The sequence below is a fragment of the Ursus arctos genome, unplaced genomic scaffold (genome assembly GCF_023065955.2).
Source record: "Ursus arctos isolate Adak ecotype North America unplaced genomic scaffold, UrsArc2.0 scaffold_12, whole genome shotgun sequence".
Taxonomy (NCBI): domain Eukaryota; kingdom Metazoa; phylum Chordata; class Mammalia; order Carnivora; family Ursidae; genus Ursus; species Ursus arctos.
The window spans coordinates 29,949,730-29,970,936 of NW_026622786.1; the positions used below are offsets into that span (position 1 = coordinate 29,949,730).

The 21,207-nt window shown below is 38.5% G+C and overlaps 2 protein-coding genes and 1 pseudogene across 4 annotated transcripts in view; 2 read left to right on the forward strand and 1 right to left on the reverse strand.

Moving 5' to 3' along the window:
• Positions 1-4,448, reverse strand: part of RPAP2 (RNA polymerase II associated protein 2) — an 85,662-nt gene extending 81,214 nt beyond the window's left edge. Inside the window, exons 1-2 of the mRNA XM_026497615.4 lie at positions 4,107-4,448; positions 3,396-3,441 (exon numbers count right to left, since the gene is read on the reverse strand). Coding sequence (XP_026353400.2) covers positions 3,396-3,441; positions 4,107-4,179 — 119 coding nt within the window. The 5' untranslated portion in view covers positions 4,180-4,448. The remainder of the gene's footprint in view (positions 1-3,395; positions 3,442-4,106) is intronic.
• GLMN (glomulin, FKBP associated protein) overlaps positions 4,258-21,207 on the forward strand; it is a 34,768-nt gene continuing 17,818 nt past the window's right edge. Inside the window, exons 1-7 of one of the 3 annotated variants that reach the window (XM_026497616.4) lie at positions 4,258-4,352; positions 5,176-5,241; positions 5,643-5,768; positions 10,895-11,011; positions 12,774-12,882; positions 13,957-14,203; positions 15,634-15,736. In XM_026497616.4, coding sequence (XP_026353401.1) covers positions 5,203-5,241; positions 5,643-5,768; positions 10,895-11,011; positions 12,774-12,882; positions 13,957-14,203; positions 15,634-15,736 — 741 coding nt within the window. In that variant the 5' untranslated portion in view covers positions 4,258-4,352; positions 5,176-5,202. The remainder of the gene's footprint in view (positions 4,353-5,175; positions 5,242-5,642; positions 5,769-10,894; positions 11,012-12,773; positions 12,883-13,956; positions 14,204-15,633; positions 15,737-21,207) is intronic. The other 2 variants (XM_026497617.4, XM_044383644.3) reach the window with 2 other exon arrangements.
• On the forward strand, positions 18,805-20,352 carry LOC113254286 (60S ribosomal protein L38-like; annotated as a pseudogene).

The following is a 21,207-nucleotide window of genomic DNA, read 5'->3' on the forward strand; positions in this document are numbered from 1 at the left end:
CAAACAATGGCTCTAGGAGAGTAGTTCGCAATCCCAGCTGCACATTAGGATCATCTAAGGAGATTTCTTTAAAAGATATTATGCCTAGGTCCCACTGCAGGCTAATTCAATCAGAATCTCTGAGGATGGGGCCTAGTTTTTGGTGTTTTCTTAAAAGTGCTCCAGATAATCCTAATGTGCAAAAGGGTTGAGAATCCTTGCCATAGGACCAAAGATACTCAACCATCTTGGTAACTTATTTGCTCCTATCCTGTACTGGTTTGTACTTTCCTACCAGAACTACCTCAGCCAGCCTCCTGGGCCTTGAGTTGGCTCTCATATCTGGATCTATAATGTATTCGTTTTTTCACCCTACTTTCGTTGACTTTAGACTCTAATTCCTTGCCTAGAACAGTAATAGTCTACAAAAACCATATAACATATATTAATAATATCCTACAAAAAAGAAGGATGACACAGGATTGCCAACTATTTCTTTTGCCAAATAGGGACATTAAAACAAAAAGAAATTTGCAACCAACTGTTCTCCTACGATTTCATAAAGCCCATTCTTACATCAAAGAAGTATAAAAGACATGAATACAGATTAAAAGGCAGTTCTTAATATTACATGTATTTGGCTTTATTAAAAACATTTTATTTTTCTCATATTGCTGCCTCCAATAAAAGCTGTGATATGTACTAGGATCAGTCTACAACCTGCACTAAGGAATTGCTGACTCAAACTGTTAACTACCTCAACCTGCAGTAAGAGTCACACTCACTCTTAATTGATGTCTCGAGCTGCTTCTCACAAACAGCCCTATCTCGCTGTTGCCCTCATACGGGTAGTATGGCATACAGCAGTGGTTCTCAAATTTTTTGGTCTCAGCATTCCTTTATACTCTTAAAATTAGAACTTTTGCTTATGTGGATTATATGTATTGATATTTACCATACTTGGATTAAAAATGAGGAAAATTTAAAGCACTTATTTATTAATGCATGTAATAATAAACCCAATACATGTTAATAACATTTTTAAATAAAAAACTAAGTGAAAATAGAATTATTTTATATTTTTGCAAAGTTCTTTAATTTTTGGCTTAATAGTATTTGGATTGAATGCAGAAGTATTTTTCAGTTGGAATAGATTTATAAAGGATCACTCCCTTCAACAACTATTTGGTTACCTACCCCCACGGATTTTTTTTTTTTTTAAAGATTTTATTTATTTATTTGACAGAGATAGAGACAGCCAGCGAGAGAGGGAACACAAGCAGGGGGAGTGGGAGAGGAAGAAGCAGGCTCATAGCAGAAGAGCCTGATGTGGGGCTTGATCCCATAACGCCGGGATCACGCCCTGAGCCGAAGGCAGACGCTTAACCGCTGTGCCACCCAGGCGCCCCATACCCCCACGGATTTTTAATTGTTTCATCATCCTGGGTAATCTGTCTACAATACATTCTAGTGTATCTATACTTCCCACGCTGTACTGCTCAGAATAAAATATAATCTCCTTTGGTTTGTGGTCAGATCACTATTGAGGAAAGTTACAAATTATCATCATTATCAGTATTACCTTTACTCTTGCAGTGTATCATAAAACCAAGTCAGTATAATCATGCTACTCCACAGGGAAATATTCTCTAAATTAGACCGAAAGGGGCACTTGGGTGGTACAGTTGGTTAAGTGTGCGACTCCTGCTTTCCATTCAGGTTGTGATGTCAGGGTCATGGGATTGAGCCCCTCCCCGGACTCCAGCACGGAGTCTACTTGAGATTCTCTCTCCCTCTCTCTCTGCACCTCCCGCTCGTGTGCACACACTCTCTCGCTCTCTCTGATAAATAATCTTAAAAAATAAAATAAAATCTCAAATCCATCCAATTCCTCCATTCCTATATGATAACCATCCCTCACATCTTAAAACTTTTTAAACTTAAATTCTGTCACTCTATTACTTGAAGTTTTCCTATTTGCACTTGGAAAATCTAGATTTCTCACTACAGCCCACCAGACACATGAATGGAATCCTGTCTAAGTTTTTCCTCTGCTTTCTTCCCTTGCTCACTACCATGGGTATCCTTCCTTTCTTTGAACTGACCTAGCCTTATACATACTGCCATCTCTGACTGGAGGTCTCTCCTCAGGACTCTCTAGTTAATGCCTACTTATCTTCAGGTCTCAGCTGATTATTTCCCCAGAGAAGTCTTTCCCTGATAATCCCCAGCTAATTTGAACTCATTAGTTCCATCTGATGACATCATAGTCTTTTCTTTTATAGTACTTAACACAGCATATAACTATGTATTCAGTTGTGATCATTTAATTGGTATTTCTCTGTTCCACTGGAAAGGAACTGTTTAATCTGCTCAAAACCATATCCTGAGGGCCTAATACAGGTCTGGTATCTCACATTTGGTAAATAATTTTTGAAAGAACGAGTAAATGAAAACCAATACCTGCCTGATAAAGGATAAATCAGAGAGGTGCCTGGGTGGCTCAGTCTGTTAAGCATCTGACTCTTTTTTTTTTTTTTTTAAGATTTTATTTATTTATTTGACAGAGATAGAGACAGCCAGCGAGAGAGGGAACACAAGCAGGGGGAGTGGGAGAGGAAGAAGCAGGCTCATAGCGGAGGAGCCTGATGTGGGGCTCGATCCCGGAACGCCAGGATCACGCCCTGAGCCGAAGGCAGGCGCTTAACCGCTGTGCCACCCAGGCGCCCCAAGCATCTGACTCTTAATTTCAGCTCAGGTCATGATCTCAGGGTCATGAGATCAAGCCCTGCATTGGGCTCTGTGCTCAGCGGGGGAGTCTGCTTGAGATTTTCTTTTTCCCTCTGCTGCCCCTCCCAAACCCTCCCCAACCTGTATTCACTCTCTCTCCAAAATACATAAATCTTTTTTTTTTTTAAAGGATCATAAACATATGTATTTTAATCATTCTCATAGACTACTTCTATTCTAGAAACTTTTTTGTGACAGGAGATAAATCTAGCCTTTTTAGGAGATGCCAAGAAACAGAACAGGACTTTTTGCTGAAAATATGGACATGATGTAAACAAACAACAGTAAAGGTTTCTTGGAGTCTCTGGCATAGAAAGTAGTGAAAGCCAAGTGTACCTGAAGAGGTGGAAAAGGAGTACTTGGTTAATTCAGGAATGTTTATCCCCTTAGTCTTTCTACAGATACTCATACCTTCACCAGCAATCTAAAAGTGTCTTGATTTGCTTTTCTTAAAGCCTGGACTAGAGAGATATAATGAGTCTATATGATAATTTATAGTGCTTCTCAGATCTTCCCCTTCGCTTGCATAATAATTTTTCTAAGGTATCACCCATTATTGTTTTTAAAAATGGTTCAGTATGAGATAAACAGATAAGCTAATACAGTTGTGCAAGTAGTTCTCATACCTTTTAGAAGCATCTTCTTGTTTTAATGCATTTGTCTGTTTACCACCTAAATAATAAAAAATAGTAGGTCAAGTCTACACAAACACACTAGTTTACAGGACAGATTCCTACTCAAACTGCAGACCACCTTCTTTTCCCCACACATTACTTTTTAATCCTGTGTGTAAAACAAATGAAATAGGCAGGGAATTCAGTTTGCTTGTTATTTCCGAATTTTTCTTGGTTAAAATGTATCTCTTTGGGGATTGAAGTTTGTCACGTATCACAGCTCCACAGTTACATCCTCCTGAAAATCTGAGATACGGGTACTTTTAGGGGCAACCTGTCTCTACTCCCCGAATGTCCGCTCACAGGGAAAGACGGGGTGGGGGGGATGACACCTCAGAGGACCAGGGGACCAAAGCAGCAGTACATCTCGAAGGTGGGCTCACTCTGGCGAGCCAGCTCAAGACTCCAGCACCTTTACTCCCTTTCCCTCAGAGACGGCCCATTCTGGGGAAAACCTTGGAACACTAGTGTAAAAAGGTGGGGGTATGGGCGGAGGTCTTTTCCAGAAGACCCAGGACAGAGATGGGACGCTCTCGGCCTTCTCTGCCCTGGAGACCTCCGCTCCTGGCGCAGTCTTTCGGGTGTGCTCCGCGGGCCTTAGTGTAGAGGCTGTAGAGGCTCAGCTGTCAGGGTGCAAATGTGGGAAGAGACCCTCGTTCCTACCTGCGGCGTTTCGGGAGGCGCGGGGAGGCCGGGCCTTGAGGCGCGGAGAGCGCTGCCCCGCGGAGTCAGCCATGGCAAGCGTCGTCAGAAGGTCAGGCCCGGGCCTGGCGTCTCCCTCTGAGGCTCCGCCTACCCTCGCGTAGCGCGGGGCGGGGCTGGCCGGGGCGGGGCGGGGCCCGGAGAGAGGCCTGCGCGGCTGGAGGAGGAGGTGGTAGAGGGCCCTGAGAGTGGCGAGAAGTCTGGCTGGTAAGTGGACGCACCTGGGAGTCCGGGAAGGCCCCCGGCTCACGGCCACCTGTGAGCGGCTGAGGACCCGGCGCCACGGCCTGTAAAGCCCTGCGAGGTCATGGGGCCCGAACGCCTAGGCGAATAGGAATCGGTAGAAATGGCTTCCCTTGGATGCAGTCCGCACGCGCGCTGGGGTTTTATCCGCCCTGGAGCGCGCGGCCGTGAGGACCCGGCTGACCCGTGCTCGCCCTGCGGGCCTGGGGCCGGGTCTTCCCGGGGGGACAAACGATGGCCTACGGGAACGGAACGGTGTCCTGAGAGCTGCTGGTTGCTTCGTCTCCGTGCGATAAAGGGATTACACCAACTAGATTATTTGGGGGACTGCATCTCTTACAGAAAAATGTCCTGGTCACACTTGGGACGGTGGGCATCTGAACTTTCACCCACTCTGGGTGGGTTGTATTGGCTCCAGTTTTTGTCAGGTGGGACATTAAAATTTTTTCTAAGTCCCTAATGACTAGAAGTGATTTCAGGAACACTCTCCAGCAATTTTTTCAGAAAAGATATACTTTGCCTTTTTAAAGGCATTTACTTAGTCTATATTTGCGCTCCTGTTGGGCGTACCCTAGAGGATTTTTTTTTTTTCCAAGTGTATCTTTCAAACCTGTTCTCCTAGAAAACTTAAAAGATGCAAGTTTTTTATTTTTCAGGCTAAGATGCTTTCAGTAAAAACATTTCAGCTTTAAAACTTCACATTTTCCTTATTGTATTTAATAATTCATCAGAATGAAACAACTTATTAATACTTTAATATCACTGATAGTTAACTTTTATATCTCAGCATCAAAACTAGGAAAAATAAGGAGGAATGGCTGTGGAAGAACTTCAATCTATAATAATGAGATGCGTAAGTAACTTTTTCTTTTTATAAAGTTAAATACCAGATTATTTTTAGCTATAATTAGGGTCACTCAAATTGCTTATCTTATTTAATCCTTGCTTTGTTTGACCTGTGAATAAATAACAGGAGGGCCAGAAAGCAGATTGGATTATTTCTCCAAGTGACCTACTTATCTAACTTTAAAATTTTTAATACTGATCCTTACTGTAGAATTTTTTGGCGGACTGGATTCAAGATCATACATTAAAGTACTTTTTAGGCTTATCCTAATTTTCACACATATGCTTATGTGCAACTTACCTAGAATCAAAGATTTCTTTTTTTCCCAAAGAGAGAATAAACCAAGTAGTTACGGAATTTTTATTCACCAAAACATGTTTGTTTTGTCTTCATTTTGCTTCTGTCAGCAAATCCTAGAAGAACAAGACTTTAAAGAAGAAGATTTTGGCCTGTTTCAATTAGCAGGCCAAAGATGCATAGATGAAGGGCATATAGAGCAGCTATTAGAAATTATTCAAAATGAAAAGAATAAGGTAAGTACAATCTTTATGAGTACTTTTTAGTCTTTACTAGGGAGATAACAGCCATGTGATACTATTATTTGTCCAATCATTTATTCTTCAAACATGTAGGAATTAAATTTCTACAGTAAGAAAGTGGAAAACAAAAAAGGAATTAGGGCTATTCATATACTTGAAGGTGCTTATAGTCTGGTGGAAGAGATAAACAATTAGCAATAAGAATGCAGAATAAATGAAATAAGTGATAGTTGAAGTAAAGTGCTTTGAAAGAGCAGGGATTATGTCTGGTTTAGGGATCAAAAGTGGCATTTGGATTATTTACATTTGGTACTGTAAGGATCAGGCAGCGTAGATACTCATTTTTGGTGATCCGCACATTCCCTTCCTTCAGCCAGATGTATATGGAAAACCAAATATTAAGTAAGATAATATTTGGGGGTGCCTGGGTGGCTCAGTCAGTTAAGCGCGTGCTTTCTGTCATGATCCTGGGGTCCTGGGATTGAGCCCTGCATGGGGCTCCCTGCTCAGTAGGGAATCTGCTTCTTCCTCTCCCTCTGCTCCCTCCCTTGCTCATTCTCTCTCTCAAATAAATAAAATCTTAAAAAAAAAAAAAAAAGATAATATTTGGGTGCACAGAATCAGAATAGGAGGAGACCTAGAAGGCCTTACTGGCTGATCATACAGCTATGATTATCTGAGAAGTCATTCTCAACAATGGGAAAAGGATCTTTTGGGGATCAGGAACAACTTTTTCCTGGGATGCAGTGTTGGCAACACTGCCAAATTTTGTGTCTTTGTACTTGTCTTCTTATACAAGAAAAGACCATTTTCTTTCCAGGAACACACTCTTTCTTCATTTACAGTACTGTTTATTTACATGAAAGTTTTCTTTGTTGATATCACAGTGTAGTCATGCGGGCGTCTGATTATAACCAGGGCACCTTGATTGTGTTTAGGAGATTACTAAAACTTAAATCACACATAGTAGTTCAAAGGGCTTATTCCTTTTTTATTAAAAATAATCTTTTAAAGAAAAATTAGGACATTTCATTTAATACATTTGTTTTTGATACGTGTTTATGGAACCTTTGTAGCCCCAAATACAGTAAATTTAATATTTTCTTTAACTCCTTGATGTTTCCCAATTGTGTTCTCAGAGGATAACCTTTGAGAATACCTTACTTATAGCTAATAATAAAAAATTTAATAATGGCTAATATTTGTTAAGCATTTACTATGTGCCAGATGCTGTCCTAAATGCTTTACATCTGTTAACTTGTTTAGCTTCCCTAATCCCGTAAGGTACTGTTAAGTTCATTTTGTAGATAAGGAAACAGTCACTGAAAGATAAGTGACTTGTCCAGAAGTAACTCAGTTTTTATGTAACATCGAGGTTTCAAACTTGTACAGCCTGGTTTCAGAGCTCTTCACCACTCTCTAGTTAGCACTGTGTAGCACTTACAAGGAAGTTTTAGAGTGTTACAAGGGACTAACTGATTGTGGGGCTGAGAGAGAGATGACAAAGATGACTGGGTTTCTAGCCCCCAGGTGAATAACATATTATATCCTGAACAGAAAAGGGCAACCTAAGAAGAGATAATTTCTTGAAGGAGTACAAGTAAATTTACTTTGGAAATGTTTAGTTTAAGATGCAGCAGGTAGTTGAAAAGTAATGTTTGGAGCTCAGTCAGGAAACAGATTAAAATGTAGATTTATGCCATCGCTATTAGAAATTAGGTGATTGGGGCACCTTGGTAGCCAGTTACTTAAGCATCTGACTCCTGACTTCATGATCTCTGGGTTGTGGAATTGAGCCCTGTGTAGGGCTTTGTGCTTAGCGGGGAGTCTGCTGGAGATTCTCCCTCTCTCCTTCCCCCATTCACTCACTCTGTCTCCCTCTCTAAAATAAATAAATCCTTAAAAAAAATTGGGTGATTGTGTTAATTAGAATTTAAATAAACACTTGAAACAAACAAAAAAACGAAAGAAAATTAGGTGATTGTGGTATTTTTGAGCATAGTGAGTTTGTCTTAAGAGCTTGAGGATCACTTTTGTAATGTGTGGTCTGCTAAATTCAAAGGTTCAGACGCTGATAAGACAGTGTTTCAAACTGACTGCAACTTCATTTTCTTGCTAGGTGGCACAATCAGGATTGATCAAGATTTACTATTACTCTGCTTTGTGTAAATTTAAAATGAAAAGCCGTGCGAATAGTTTGTCCTACAGTACAGGGCTTCTCAACATTAGTACTCAAGATATTTTGTAGCAGCCGCCCCACACCCCACTCCATAATGACAATCAAAATTATCTCCAGATTTCCAAATGTTCCTTGGTAGATAGGGAACAAAATTGCTCCCATTGAAAACCACTGATGCAGTAGGAAACACATGGCTTTGGAGCTGGACAAATTTATATGCAGTTTCTGGTTCTTTCACATTTTAGTTGATATTTGGGCATGTCAGTAATCTCTAAATTTTGGCATTCTCATCGGTCATTTGGGGGTAATCTTACTCTGTAGATGTATTTAACAAGGTATAGTTTATAGATAGTAGTGATTCCCCTTCCTTATAATTATTCACTATTTACATAATGAGTAGATATCTTGCAGCTGAAATGTTTGTAAAATATTTTATCAAAGTTATTTTTTTTCATTTCAGATATGCAAAATCTTATTCAAATCTGGAATTTCCCATATAGTTAATTATTCTCAGAGAATCACAGGGTAGAAGTACACCAGTGGAAAGGGAAAGAAGTGCTTAGTTGGAAAAGTAGAGTCTAACAGAAGCTAGTTAAGTTTTAAAAAGCAAGTATAGTCTCCGTAGGTAATGGTGAAATAAGTAGTAGTTTGGAAAAAAATTAATAAGCTCATAATATAAGTTTCTGATTAAAGACCTAAATATTAGGGACGCATGGGTGGCTCAGTTGGTTAAGCATCTGTCTTTGGCTCAGGTCATGATTCCAGGGTCCTGGGCTCGAGTCCTGCATCAGGCTCCTTCTCCCTCTGCCTGCCCCACCCCCTCCGTGTGCACGCATGCTCTCTCTTTCTCTCTCTCTCATTCTGACAAATAAATAAAAAAGACCTAAATATTAAAAGTCTAGCCACACACAAAAAATAGAAGAAAACAGAACAGAATATCAAATCTTTGGAGGGAGGATAATTTGTTATACTTTAAGATAATAGACATAATTTAACCTGTATTTATGGAGTGCCTGTTTTGTAACAGGCACTTGTCTAAATGCCAGGAATAAATATAGCAGTAAACAAAAATCACCATCCATATGGATCTTAAAATCTAATGAAGACAGGTATCTACATGATAAATTATATAGTATGTTAGAAAGTGATAAATACTATAGAGAAAAGTAAAGCATAGCTGGGGGATGGACCATGCTAGGTGACATTGCAGAGATCTGACGGAAGGAGGGGTAGAAACCATGGGGCTGTCTGGGAGAAGAGTGTGCCAGGCAGAGGAAATAACTAGTATGAAAATATTTAGAGAGAACAGCTGGACTGTCTTTCCCATTAGATGAAAAGGATGATTACTTTGCTATTTATTTTTAAAAATCAATTTAAGTCTTCATTTTATGCAATTTTTTTTTAAGATTTTATTTGAGAGAGAGGGAGCAACTGCACATGTGGGGGAGGGGCAGAGGGACAAGCAGACTCCCCAGTGAGCACAGAGCCTGACATGGGGCTGGATTTCATGACCTGAGCCAAAATCCGGACCTGAATATCTAACCAGCTGAGCCACCCAGGTGCCCCTTACTCAGTGTTTTTAGCATAAATTTTACTGAATAAAAAGGTGAAATGTGTGTATATTTAAATGTAAATGAATGTTTATGAATCTCTAAAAGAGGGAATCCATTGTAGACCTAAAAGCCAGTAGGAAAGGAACCAAAGAAAAATAAGTATATTTTGCTGTATAAAAAATAAGGACAGCCAAAAAACCAAATAATTATTTGTCGTAACTACAAGAAGGGAATATTAACATGTAGGGAGCTCATGCAGATTGATTAAGACAGACGCTAAAATGTCCAATTGATAAATGAGCAAAAATTTAAACAGTATTTCCTCTTTTGTGAGCTATATGTTCATGTACCCTAACGTATTCTGTTGCTAGTTCTCTAGGACATGTTAAATCTTACACCTTTACACATTGCTGATTCAGAGCCTTAAATGTATTTCTCACCTATCTATGCCTGACAGATTTCCCTAACAAGCCTTATCCCAGCCATTGCCTCTCTTGGGAAGCCTTTCTTGCCTTTCCTAGATGGAAGTGACAAATATCCTGCTATACCTTATACTCTATCTTGATTATCTTATAAGACTGGGGTCATGGAGGGGGTTATTGTACTTAATTGTCTTCTTCCTAGATGTGGGTTTTTGCTTTGTTTTGTTTTTTTAATGAGTGAACCTACAATGTAAACTCTGTCAGGATGGAGATCTTACCTTGCCTTATTTCTAGCACCAGACTATTTTAGGGACTTGAAATGTAGTAGTATATTCTTGATAAATACTGATGAGTTGAAATAGAAAGCAGGCCAGAAAGGTGGAGTATGTTATTGCTACTTCTGTAAATAGTGGTTTTGATCATGAATGTGAATCACTAATTAAAAAGATAAACTTTTACTTGTGTGGTAAGTATTCTGAAATATCTTTGAAAATAGAAGCAGGAGAGAATGTAGGAGAGAAAATAACTAAAGTGGCATCCCCTTCTTTTATGTAAGTTACATAATCATAATATATGTACACATTTTCCAAGGAACTTTAAAAGGTTCATAAGCATTGGGTAGATTTCTTCATGAATCAGGAGAGCAAAATTCTCCATGAAAATTAAGTATTTGCTCACAAATTAACTCTCTTGTTGGAAATAGAGGAACTATTTAAATTGTGAAAAAGACCAACTTACCTGATTTAAAGTAAATGCCCATTCACCTTTCCTCAGTGAGAGTATTAAAAACTATCTTAAAATGTTGATGGTTGTTAACCCTAAGAAGTCAGGGTGAGGTGCTGTAGGTTTCATTTGCTTCCTCTTAGCTATTTCAGAGGAAATTCGAAGCTACTTCAAGTTAAGAAAGCTCACTGTAAGAGTCCTGTAGATGGCAGTATTTTCTTTACTTTGAAAATGTTTTTACAGATCATTATCAAAAATATGGGCTGGAATCTTGTTGGTCCTGTTGTTCGATGTCTTTTGTGGAATAAGGAAGATGAGAAAAGAAAATATTATTTTCTGATGCTTGATTTATTGGTAAAGGTAAGTTAACAAAATTGGGTTCTTTTGGTCACAATAACCAGCAATATTTTGTAATTCCCTTTAATGTTTAATGCTCATTTTGGGTGACAAAGCTTGTTCATGAAAATATAGGAGAGAATTCCTTGGAGAAAGGGCCCAGTTTTATTGATTGGATGGGCAAGTCCATTTCAGGTTTTCCAGATTTCTGGATATAAGAATTATCTAACCTCATCTCAGACCCACTGATTCAGAATCTCCAAGAAGATACCTAAAAAGTTCTATTTTTAATAATAGCTTATTGTATAGATGTGGAATTCAGGGTTTAGAGAGGCAGTTAGTTCGAGGCTACCCTGTTCTTTTAGCAGAATTGGAACTAGCAAATCTCAGTGCTCTTTTCTCTGTGGTATGTTTCTAAAAAAATATCAAAAACCTAGAATGCAGGGGCGCCTGGGTGACTCAGTCATTAAGCGTCTGCTGTCCGCTCAGGGCAGGGCGTGATCCTGGAGTCCTGGGATCGAGCCCCACATCAGGCTTCTCCGCTGGGAGCCTGCTTCTTCCTCTCCCACTCCCCCTGCCTATGTTCCCTCTCTCGCTGGCTGTTTCTCTCTCTGTCAAATGAATAAATAAAAACTTAAAAAAAAAAAAACACCTAGAATGCAAATGATCACAGGGGAAATAGGAAGAGGAAGTAGATTAGTTGCAACCAACAACCTTAGAGACTCTTGGTAAAAGGTTACTAGAGTTATTAGTCAAAACTGATGGTATAGGAGGATAAATTCTAAGGAAAAGGACATTATAAGAAGCTACTTAGAGATCAGTGCAAATAAAAATATATACTTGGAAAGAGGAAACCCCATCTAGATAGTAGTTATTAACTATGAGGACTTTTTAAAAAGGCAAGTGAGGTAATTCTGGCTATTCAGAAGGCAGTGCAAAGTTTTATCTGTTCAGAAAGTACAAAAGAAACTGTACTCATTTAAATGCCGTGGCAGCGTGATATAGAAAGAAGGGTCCCACCTGCTGAAATCCTGGGAAACTAACGTAGCTTTCGGAGTAGGCAGGCAAAGCTCAAAAGAAATCTCAGTTCTGATAATCAAGTTCTTTCTCCCTATTTTTCTAACTTTTCCTCTAGTCAGGAATTTAAGTCTCCAAAATATAGTTGTCTTTTTTTTTTAAAGATTTTATTTATTTGAGAGAGAGAGAGCACGCGCACAACCAGGGGGGAGAGGCCGAGGCAAAGGGAGCAGCAGACTCCCTGCTGAGCAGGGAGCCCAATGTGGGACTCGATCCCAGGACCCCGAGATCATGACCTGAGCCAAAGGCAGACCCTTAACAGATGGAACCACCCAGGCGCCCTTGTCTGTTTTCTTTTTAAAGATTTTATTTATTTATTTGAGAGGGAGTGAGGGAGAGTGAGAGAGAATCTGAAGCCAACTTCACACTGCGCACAGAGCCCAATGAAGGGCTCGATCACACAACCATGAGTTCATAAGCAGAGCCAAAACCAAGAGTCAGAGGCTTAACTGACTGAGCCACTCAGGCACCCCAAATACAGTTGTCTATTAAGAGACTTATGACTTCTTGCTTCTTTGTAGTTTTACGGTGATTTGACAACCAGATTCTATGTTTTATTAGTGTATTTTTTAAACAATTATATGAGGTATTTTACTGTTAAGCAAAAATAATTATATTTTCTCAGTATATCCTGCCTTTTAAAAATAGTAATCATGTGGCTTTAAATACAACTTGTATTAAACAGGTTCAATTGTGAATATTTTTATAGTTATGTAATCCAAAGGAATTATTGTTGGGTTTGCTTGAACTGATTGAAGAGCCCTCTGGAAAACAGATATCCCAAATTATTCTTCTTTTACTTCAGCCATTACAAACAGGTAATGAGTATTTTGATATCTAAGAGTTTCTTATTTTATCTGTGTTAAGTTCTTGATATTACTCCAAAATGTCAGCACTATACCAGAGTAAAATTTATGACTAATTATTGAATACTCTGTTTAAACTAGCAATAGCAGTACCAGTTTGAATCCTGCTGCCTATAGAAAGATGACAATACCTGGCACAGATGGGTACCTATTGTATTTTGTTGAATGTCATGCTGTTTTTCAGGTATTATGTTACAATCTGTAGCTTTCTGCCTAACCTTCCTATCTACAACATATCTCGAATTTTCCCTGTAAACATATTTAAAGGATTGCCTCTGTGATGTCTGCTTTACTCAGTCTGTTAGCATTGTGGTAGGTCCTGTATTTTGGTTAAGAAGAGTACTGCACAGGCATTGTTCATCCTCTGCACTGGGAAGCTGCACTGGGAATAGCAAAAGAGCTACTGAATCGAACAAGTGTAGAAAAAAAATATCACTGCACCATGACTGAATGCAGTAATATTATTGTTAAGCTGTGGACCTTGGCAACCAAAGAAGACCGTGTTTATCCATGAGAAGAGACTACTTTTTCATTACTCAGAGTCTGATAGAAGGACCCAGACTCTAGAAGTTAGAGTAAATTCATTTTAAATGAGAATGAAGCAGCTTTGTACCGCTCGAAATACTCGAAGTCTCCTAGAAAGGAAAATATAGTAATACCACCTCTCATTTTTACAGTGCTTTATATTTTACAAAGACACTTTCTTTTGTTTGATACTTAAAACAACCAAAAAATATGGAAAGAAGTGTTTCTGTCTTAATTATATAAACTGTTAGAAACAAGCTTAAGATTTCGTGGCATCTATGGTAAGGTGCCATGATTGTAAGATGATCCAATATTTCATGCACCACTAAGAAGGAAGAATAAAAACATTATCAATTAAGTTATGATATGTCATCCTGATTTCAAAGTTATTATAATGTTTTTTTTTAAACGTGTCATAATTCTACATTTACTGGACTTCTGGTCCCACGTGTAACATACTTGATGAAGCTACCTCAAGTCACAACTTGGTCTCTGTTTTAGTGATTCAGAAACTTCGTAACAACAAGGCATATTCAGTGGGATTAGCGTTGTCCACCCTTTGGAGTCAGCTCTCTCTCCTTCCTGTTCCATATTCAGAAGAACAAATACAAACTGATGACTATGGCCTTTGTCAGTGTTGCAAGGCCTTAATAGAGTTCACTAAGCCTTTTGTGGAAGAAGTCATTAATGACAAAGAAAACTCACTGGAAAATGAAAATGAAAAGTTAAAGGATGAATTACTGAAATTGTAAGTATATTTTTGGTTAACATTTCACAATGGAATTAAGTAATCCATCAATTATTTTATGTTTCTTTGTTGTATTTGTTTGCCATGGACATATAAATTTAGTTTCAGGTTTTGAATTTTAGAAGATTATGGGGTACAGTGGTTAGTGCCTCATTAAATGCCATGTTCTACATTTTTAAAAATTAAAAACCAAAATATTTAATTTACTTTATATTCTTCTGTGACTTACTTTTATTCATCATAGTAAGTGAATAATTAAAGTGGGGGAAATAGGTATAGCTCAAAAAACTAGTCTTTTGTGGGGGAATTGTGTTTTTACTCTCCTTTTGAAAGCAACAGAAGCAGCACCAGACAGTTGAACATCCAACTTGACCACAAAAATGGTAACAGAGTACCCAATAGCATTCATTCCAGGGGTACTATACACTAAACGTGTGTGTGCTGTTCAGCGTGGCTGTCAAGCACTTGAAATATGGCTAGTCCAGAGTAAGATGTGCTCTAAGTATAAAATGCTCCTTGGATTTGAAGACTTGTTATTAAAAAAAATACTAAAATACTTCAATAATATACTGATATATTGAGACAATATTTCAGATATATTAGGTTAATAAGATAAATTATTACTTTCCTTTCTTTTTTAATGTGACTACTAAAATATTTTAAAATATTTGTGGGGCTTGAATTGCATTTCTATTGGATAGTATTGGACTAGATTATTGAATTATATGGACTAGTTATCTTTTAAATTTTGGAGACTAAAACTACCAGTTAGCTTTCTATTTTTTCAGGTTAGGACATTAACATTTTTTTTTGCCATTTATAAAACCCATTATTTCATGAAAGTAAAGATATTTAAACTAAAGAAATTGGGAAGGCTTAATCACAGAATAAAGTTTGGTTTTGTAAATAAAACAAATAGAGTTTTATGAAAAAAATTACATTGTCCCGATTTTTCCTTGAACTAATGAAAACTACATCATGGAATAGCACTGGTGCTTAAACCCTCAGTAACCATTGACACAGTCTAGACATGGAAGTGAATCTTACCACATGGAGTCTAGCAAGGTGTTCTCATGCTTTCCCCAATACTAGTAGGAAAGATCTTTTTTTTTTTTTTAAGATTTTATTTATTTGACAGAGAGCACAAGCAGGGGGAGTGGCAGGCAGAGGGAGAGGGAGAAGCAGGTTCCCCACTGAGCAGAGAGTCCCAACGTGGGGCTTGATTCCAGGACCCTGGGATCATGACTGAGATGAAGGCAGCCACTTAACTGAGCCACCCAGACGCCCCTACTAGGAAGGATATTACATCAGCAGTTTTACAGGCAGTTGACTTATTTTTCATGTAAAATTAACTTTGATATGTTTATAGAACTAGATATTTTATACTTAGGAAATGCCGTATTCACAGTTACCCATTTCTTATACCTTAGTTGTTTCAAAAGCTTGAAATGCCCTTTGCTGACAGCACAATTCTTGGAACAGTCCAAAGAAGCTGGAAATGATCCTTTAAGATGTTTTGCATCTGAAATAATAGTAAGTACAGCTAATTTAATCTGCCATAAAATCTGCTATAATTTAAAATGTTATCCTGTTGTATTCTCATGTACTGCACATGGGCGTGAAAATTGATACATTATTAATGCAATATGTATTTTTTGTAGAACATAGATAAAAGGATAGAAAAGAAACAGCAGTATTATTTGGGTAATGAAATTAATACCTTCCAGATTTTGCTTTGTAGTCAGAAATAAATATATACACAGGTATAATTTTTTAAAAAGATTCTATAGCATTATACATACTCTTTCATAACATACTTTGTTTCTCTTAGCATATTAAGAATATTTTTCCATTGTCTTTCTGTTTTTAACTTGGGCCATCTAGCTCTAGGTTTTCTCCAATTTTTCAGTATTATAAAACAATTCCAACTTTCTTTTTTTAACTGTTAAGTCTGTGATAAGTATCCTTTTAACCAAATCTTTGCATATTTCTTTGGTTGTTTTCTTAAATTCCTAGAAGTGGAATTCCTGTGCCAAAGGATATCCTCACTTTTAAGGCTTATGAGAAATATTTTTAAAATAACTGCAGAAATAAGTAAATTTTATTTTAAAAGTAATTTGGCTTACGGCATCAAGAGTATTTTTAAGTGTGCTGGGATTCTCTATTAGGGAACTAATCTGAAATATGGAAAATATGTACTTGAGATTAATAGTCATGAATTTCAGGTTAGAGCAGTCATTGTGGTTGTGGGTTTTCTTCAGCCATCTTCAACTGTATGAGTGTAGGTGCACCAAAGGAAGAAAGTTGGATTTAATTAGGTCAGAGTTTTGAGAGCTGTTCTACAAAGCAAGGGAGGGGGAAAGACCTGTATGCAAGGAAGTAACAGTGATGGACAATAGAATTAAGCTGAGTAAGGAAGGAAGTTAGGACATAGTAAATGTGAGAGACAGTGAAAAAGATGATGGGCTCATTGGATTGTCGTTCCCGGTGTGACTGACAAGTTGTCGGAGCTAGGTTACTAAAAGGAATGAGCTGAAAAGACTGGAGGTTAAAGAACAGGATGCTTGAAATAATACTGTGGAAAAGTTCAGTTACTAATAACAGTGTCTGGGGTATGACCACGGAGTGAGTGTTCTAAGGAGCGGGTGGAGGCTGAAATCATTGGACTAGACAGTGAAGTACCTGAGATTCCATGGTATTAGACGATCTTTGGTTGTATATTTAAGTCACACAGAATTATAAGAATAATGTCCAAAACCCAATTTATGGAGTGAACTTGGGGTAGATGTTGGATAGTCATATGAAATGAGTTTCAAAGCTGAGGGGTTCAGAGAGGATGGAGGAGAATGGTCTAGAAGCAGCAAGGAGAACACATATTTTACTTCCAGGCTTGGTATAGTGGATATGGGTGAAAAAATAGCAACCCTTTGAGAGGTCTGCAGAAAAAATAGTTGTTTTCAGAAGAGTCAGATTTTTTTTAGAGCAAAAGAGGTAAGAGACCTTTCATGAAGAATGGATTTTGCTAATAACCGTGAGTTCCACAGGCCATACTATGAAGGGTACCTGAGATCTGAGAAGAGGTAGGAGAAGGGTTTAGAAGAGGAGATGCCAGAAATTTAGGGGAACTAGATTCTGAGGATAAGAAATGATTTGGTAACTAATATAAATAGGGTTACATAGTTAATGGGGTTAATGCTGATGGTTAAGATAGTAGGGAAAAGGCTATGACTGATGTAGAGGGAGAGAAAGGAGGGATTTTCCCAGGAGCACATAAGAGACTAGGGCCTCTTCATTGTTGCCAGTGTTAGAGTGCAGTATAATCCCCTAGATACAGTATAAACATTACCATATTTGATAAACATACCCTATTTTGAAAAGATAGCTATGAAAGTTGGTAACTGTTGCAGGATTTTAAGCCTGGGAGTGATGTAATTGTTTTGGATTCAGTGGAGGTTAAATTTAACTGAGGTAAGATTAGAAATAGGGAGATCCTTAGGTGTGTTTTGGGAGTTAAGTGAGAAATAATAGGATCCTGATTATGGAAATGGTGGTAGAGATGAAGAGGAGAGAGCAAAATAAAAAATTTTATAGTAGGTAAAATCAGCAAAATTTGGTCATTAATTGGATTTAGAAAACTAGTTAAAAAGTTGATTCATGGATGAAGTTTAATGCTTGGGTAGCTGGGCAGATGAAGGTGCCAATAATTGTGAGAGAGAATACAGGGCAAGGAACAGGGTGTTTTGTGCTTTCAAAATATTTTTTATTAAGATGATTTGAAAACATTCAGAAAAGTGGAAAGAACAATATAACCTCATGTACCCATTACCCAGCTTTAACAATTTTTGACATTTTGCCAATTTTGTTTTATCTAATCTCCTTTTTTTTTTACTGTAGTATTTTATAGCAAGTCCTAGGCCTATCATTTCATCCTTAAGTCTTCAGTATGCTTCTCTAATTAGTAAGGACTTCTAAAAAAATAACCACAATCTATTACGACATTTAACAAGATTAACAGTAATTTCTTAATATATATTTAATTCCCAGAGAGCAGGCTTTTAAGGGGCAAAGTCTGAATGACGATCAAATTCTGATGAGATCATCTAAAGAGGTAGATAAGTGTGAGAAAAGAAAGGGGCTTAGGACTGAACCCTACAGAGTACCAACACTTAAGCCCACCAAAGAAACCAAGAAAGAAGGGTCACAGAGGTGGTACAAATACCACAGAAACTGGGGTAGTAGAGTTTCAGGGAGAAAAAACTGATGGGTCATGTTACATGTAGCCTGTGAAGTAACAGTTGAAAAGTATCCATTGGATTTAGCAAGATGGCATTGATAATCTTAGCAAGAACAGCTTAAGTGGAGTGCTGGAGCCATAAAACAGTGGAGGGGTTAAGGGAGTGCATGAATAATGAGAAAAAGATGCCAACTAGTATAAGGTGTTCTTCAAAAGAGGATGAATAAGAAGAGGAGTGGGAAGACATGGGCCTGGGGTAGGAAGGTAGTGGGGGAGATGGGAGTCTTGAGCATGAATATTTCTTTATAGACTGAAGAGATGGGAACCATTAGAAAGGAAGAGAGAAGTGTTATGGGATAATGAAGTAATGAGGCTCGAGAGCATACAGCTGAGCACAGGATCAAGGACACCTAGAGGAGGTAAGAATGGGTATGCATGCAGGGAAATGTGAGCAGGAATGGAGTATTAAAATTGAAGGGAATCAAACCCACTGGCCTCAGATTTCTAGGTGAAGGAGATCTCTTAAGAATCTAAGAATTAGAAATGGGGGCTTCAAGGAATTGGTAAGGATTTGGAACACTGAAGGGAAAGGAACGAGAGATGGTAGAAGACCATGAAAGCATTAGTCAGTAGTCTGAGCACTCAGCTGTGGTTGGAGACCACACCTGTAGTGATAACAGTTTGTATTTGTGTATGATTTTTCGCCAGCAGTACTTAACTGCCTGGGTGTAGAAGTGGAGAAGGCGGATTTTAGCTATTTTTCCAGAGCTGTCATTTTTTTGGGTAGATGGAGCTAAAGGAAATATAGGGTATAAGTAGTTCAAGTGACCAATGATGTGTTGGTTGGATAGGGAAAGAAGGGGAGTTAGGAGGGGACATATAGGTAGGTTAGATGAAGGGATCCCAGAACTAGAGAAGTCAGAGGTAGAAAAGCAGGTTGGTGAGAGAGACAGGATAAGAAGTTATGGTCACAGAATGAGATGTTGGAGTTTAGGTATCTAATGTAGAATAGCTGCAAATGCTGGGATTACGTGCTGAAATGAACGAGAAATTAAGGTCACTGGAATTCAGAAATCAAGAGCCATGAGGCTAGCCTATTAGAGGAGTTATCTACGTGAACACTGAATTTTTCCCCATAGGGTAACAGGAGTTGGATAGAGAAAACGATTGTGAGCACGTACAAAGTCTTCAGGAAATGTGGGGAAATGACCAGGCAGTCAGCATATGGCAGAGATGAAGACAGATAAAGGGCAATATGGCATCTGCCTCAGGAAAATGTGCTTTTGCTTGAGAGTGCAGGAAGAACCAAGATAATACCCAGCCTCTGCCCGTACCACCCTTCCCCACTGCTTCCTCCCTGGCTGTGCTGTGTAAGAGGTGTGCAAGGATGAGCAGCTTGCACCAGAAATCAAGTCAGGTTTAATTACAGCAGTAAGAGAGCAAGTATCCTATGAAGAGGTTGAGGGTATAGGGAAGAGGTTTTAAGACCTCAGCGGAAGGAGTATTATAAGTAGAGACGGAAGTGAGGAAGCACAAAGCAGTCAAGAAGTAGAGGTGAGCTCTTTTTTTGCCACTTGCTGTGCCAGCCACACGCATCCCTGCCCCGTATAGCCGTTTTCAGAGAATTGAAGAAATCAAGGACTTTCTGCTCATGGCGTGGTGAGAGGATGGCAAATCCGTCAAGATCCAGAAAAAGAAGGATAATGTGAAGTTAAGAGTTCGATGCAGCAGATATGTAGTATACCTTGGTCATCACAAAGAAGGCAGAGAAGTACAGCAGTCTCTGCCCTCAGTCTTGGCAGTGAAGGAGCTGACATGAACCTGGCACAATGATTTGAACTGTATTAAAATTTTAAAAATTAAAAAAAAAAAAGTAGAGGTGAAATCAGGGTAGGAGATGAAGTGAGGAGGTGCCTTCTGTTCTGTGCTGGAGAAGTTCAGGTTAGTGTGGCGTGCTTGAGACTGATAGCTTCAGCTATCCCTCCTTTGGCAGAAATTATTTTGATATAGGACTGCTTGAATGTCCCAGGTTTCACCACAGAAACATGCCTAAAAGGGCCAAGGCTGCCATGAGAAATTATAGAGTGGCAGGTATATCCTGGGAATGAGCAAGACTGCTGGACAGTGGGTGGGTAGATAGTGAAAGCCCTAATTTGGACACAGGTGGACTCCAGATATCCTAAAGCAGCACTGAAGAATCTGGTTGTGTATAATGATTTTTTAAAAGGCTAACCTTACTCTGGGAAAAAAATATATCTAGTATTGGCTGAATGAAGAAATGGAGCTTCATGATTAAGAGGACATTTGGAATCCAAGTACAGTAAACTTTTTGTCTTATAGCTATAACAGGAATGCGTGGCTCTGAAAATCAGTACAGCAAGTATATATTTAGCATCTGGTAGCTGAATAGCAGTCTCTTGTGACTGAGGATGATTTCCCATGGTTCTTTTTTGTATTCTGAAATGACTAATGGAGCCATCTGGGATCAGCAGATTTTACTTCCTGAAGGCTAGAAAAGTCTTATTTGACTTTATAATTCCCCACAATGTCAGGCCCAGTGCCTGACACTCAAGTATTAAATAAATGAGTGAATATGTGGAAGGTCAGTGTTCATTCTGATTTAGCTGTTTTTATCATTCCCTTTTGACTTCTATATAGTAGTTCGTTGTAACCTTATCTTATACTCTTTTTGTAGACCTTCTCAATAAATATTTGACATAGACATTATAATATCATTTTCTAGATAAGGAGACTGGCTTTAGAGAAGTTA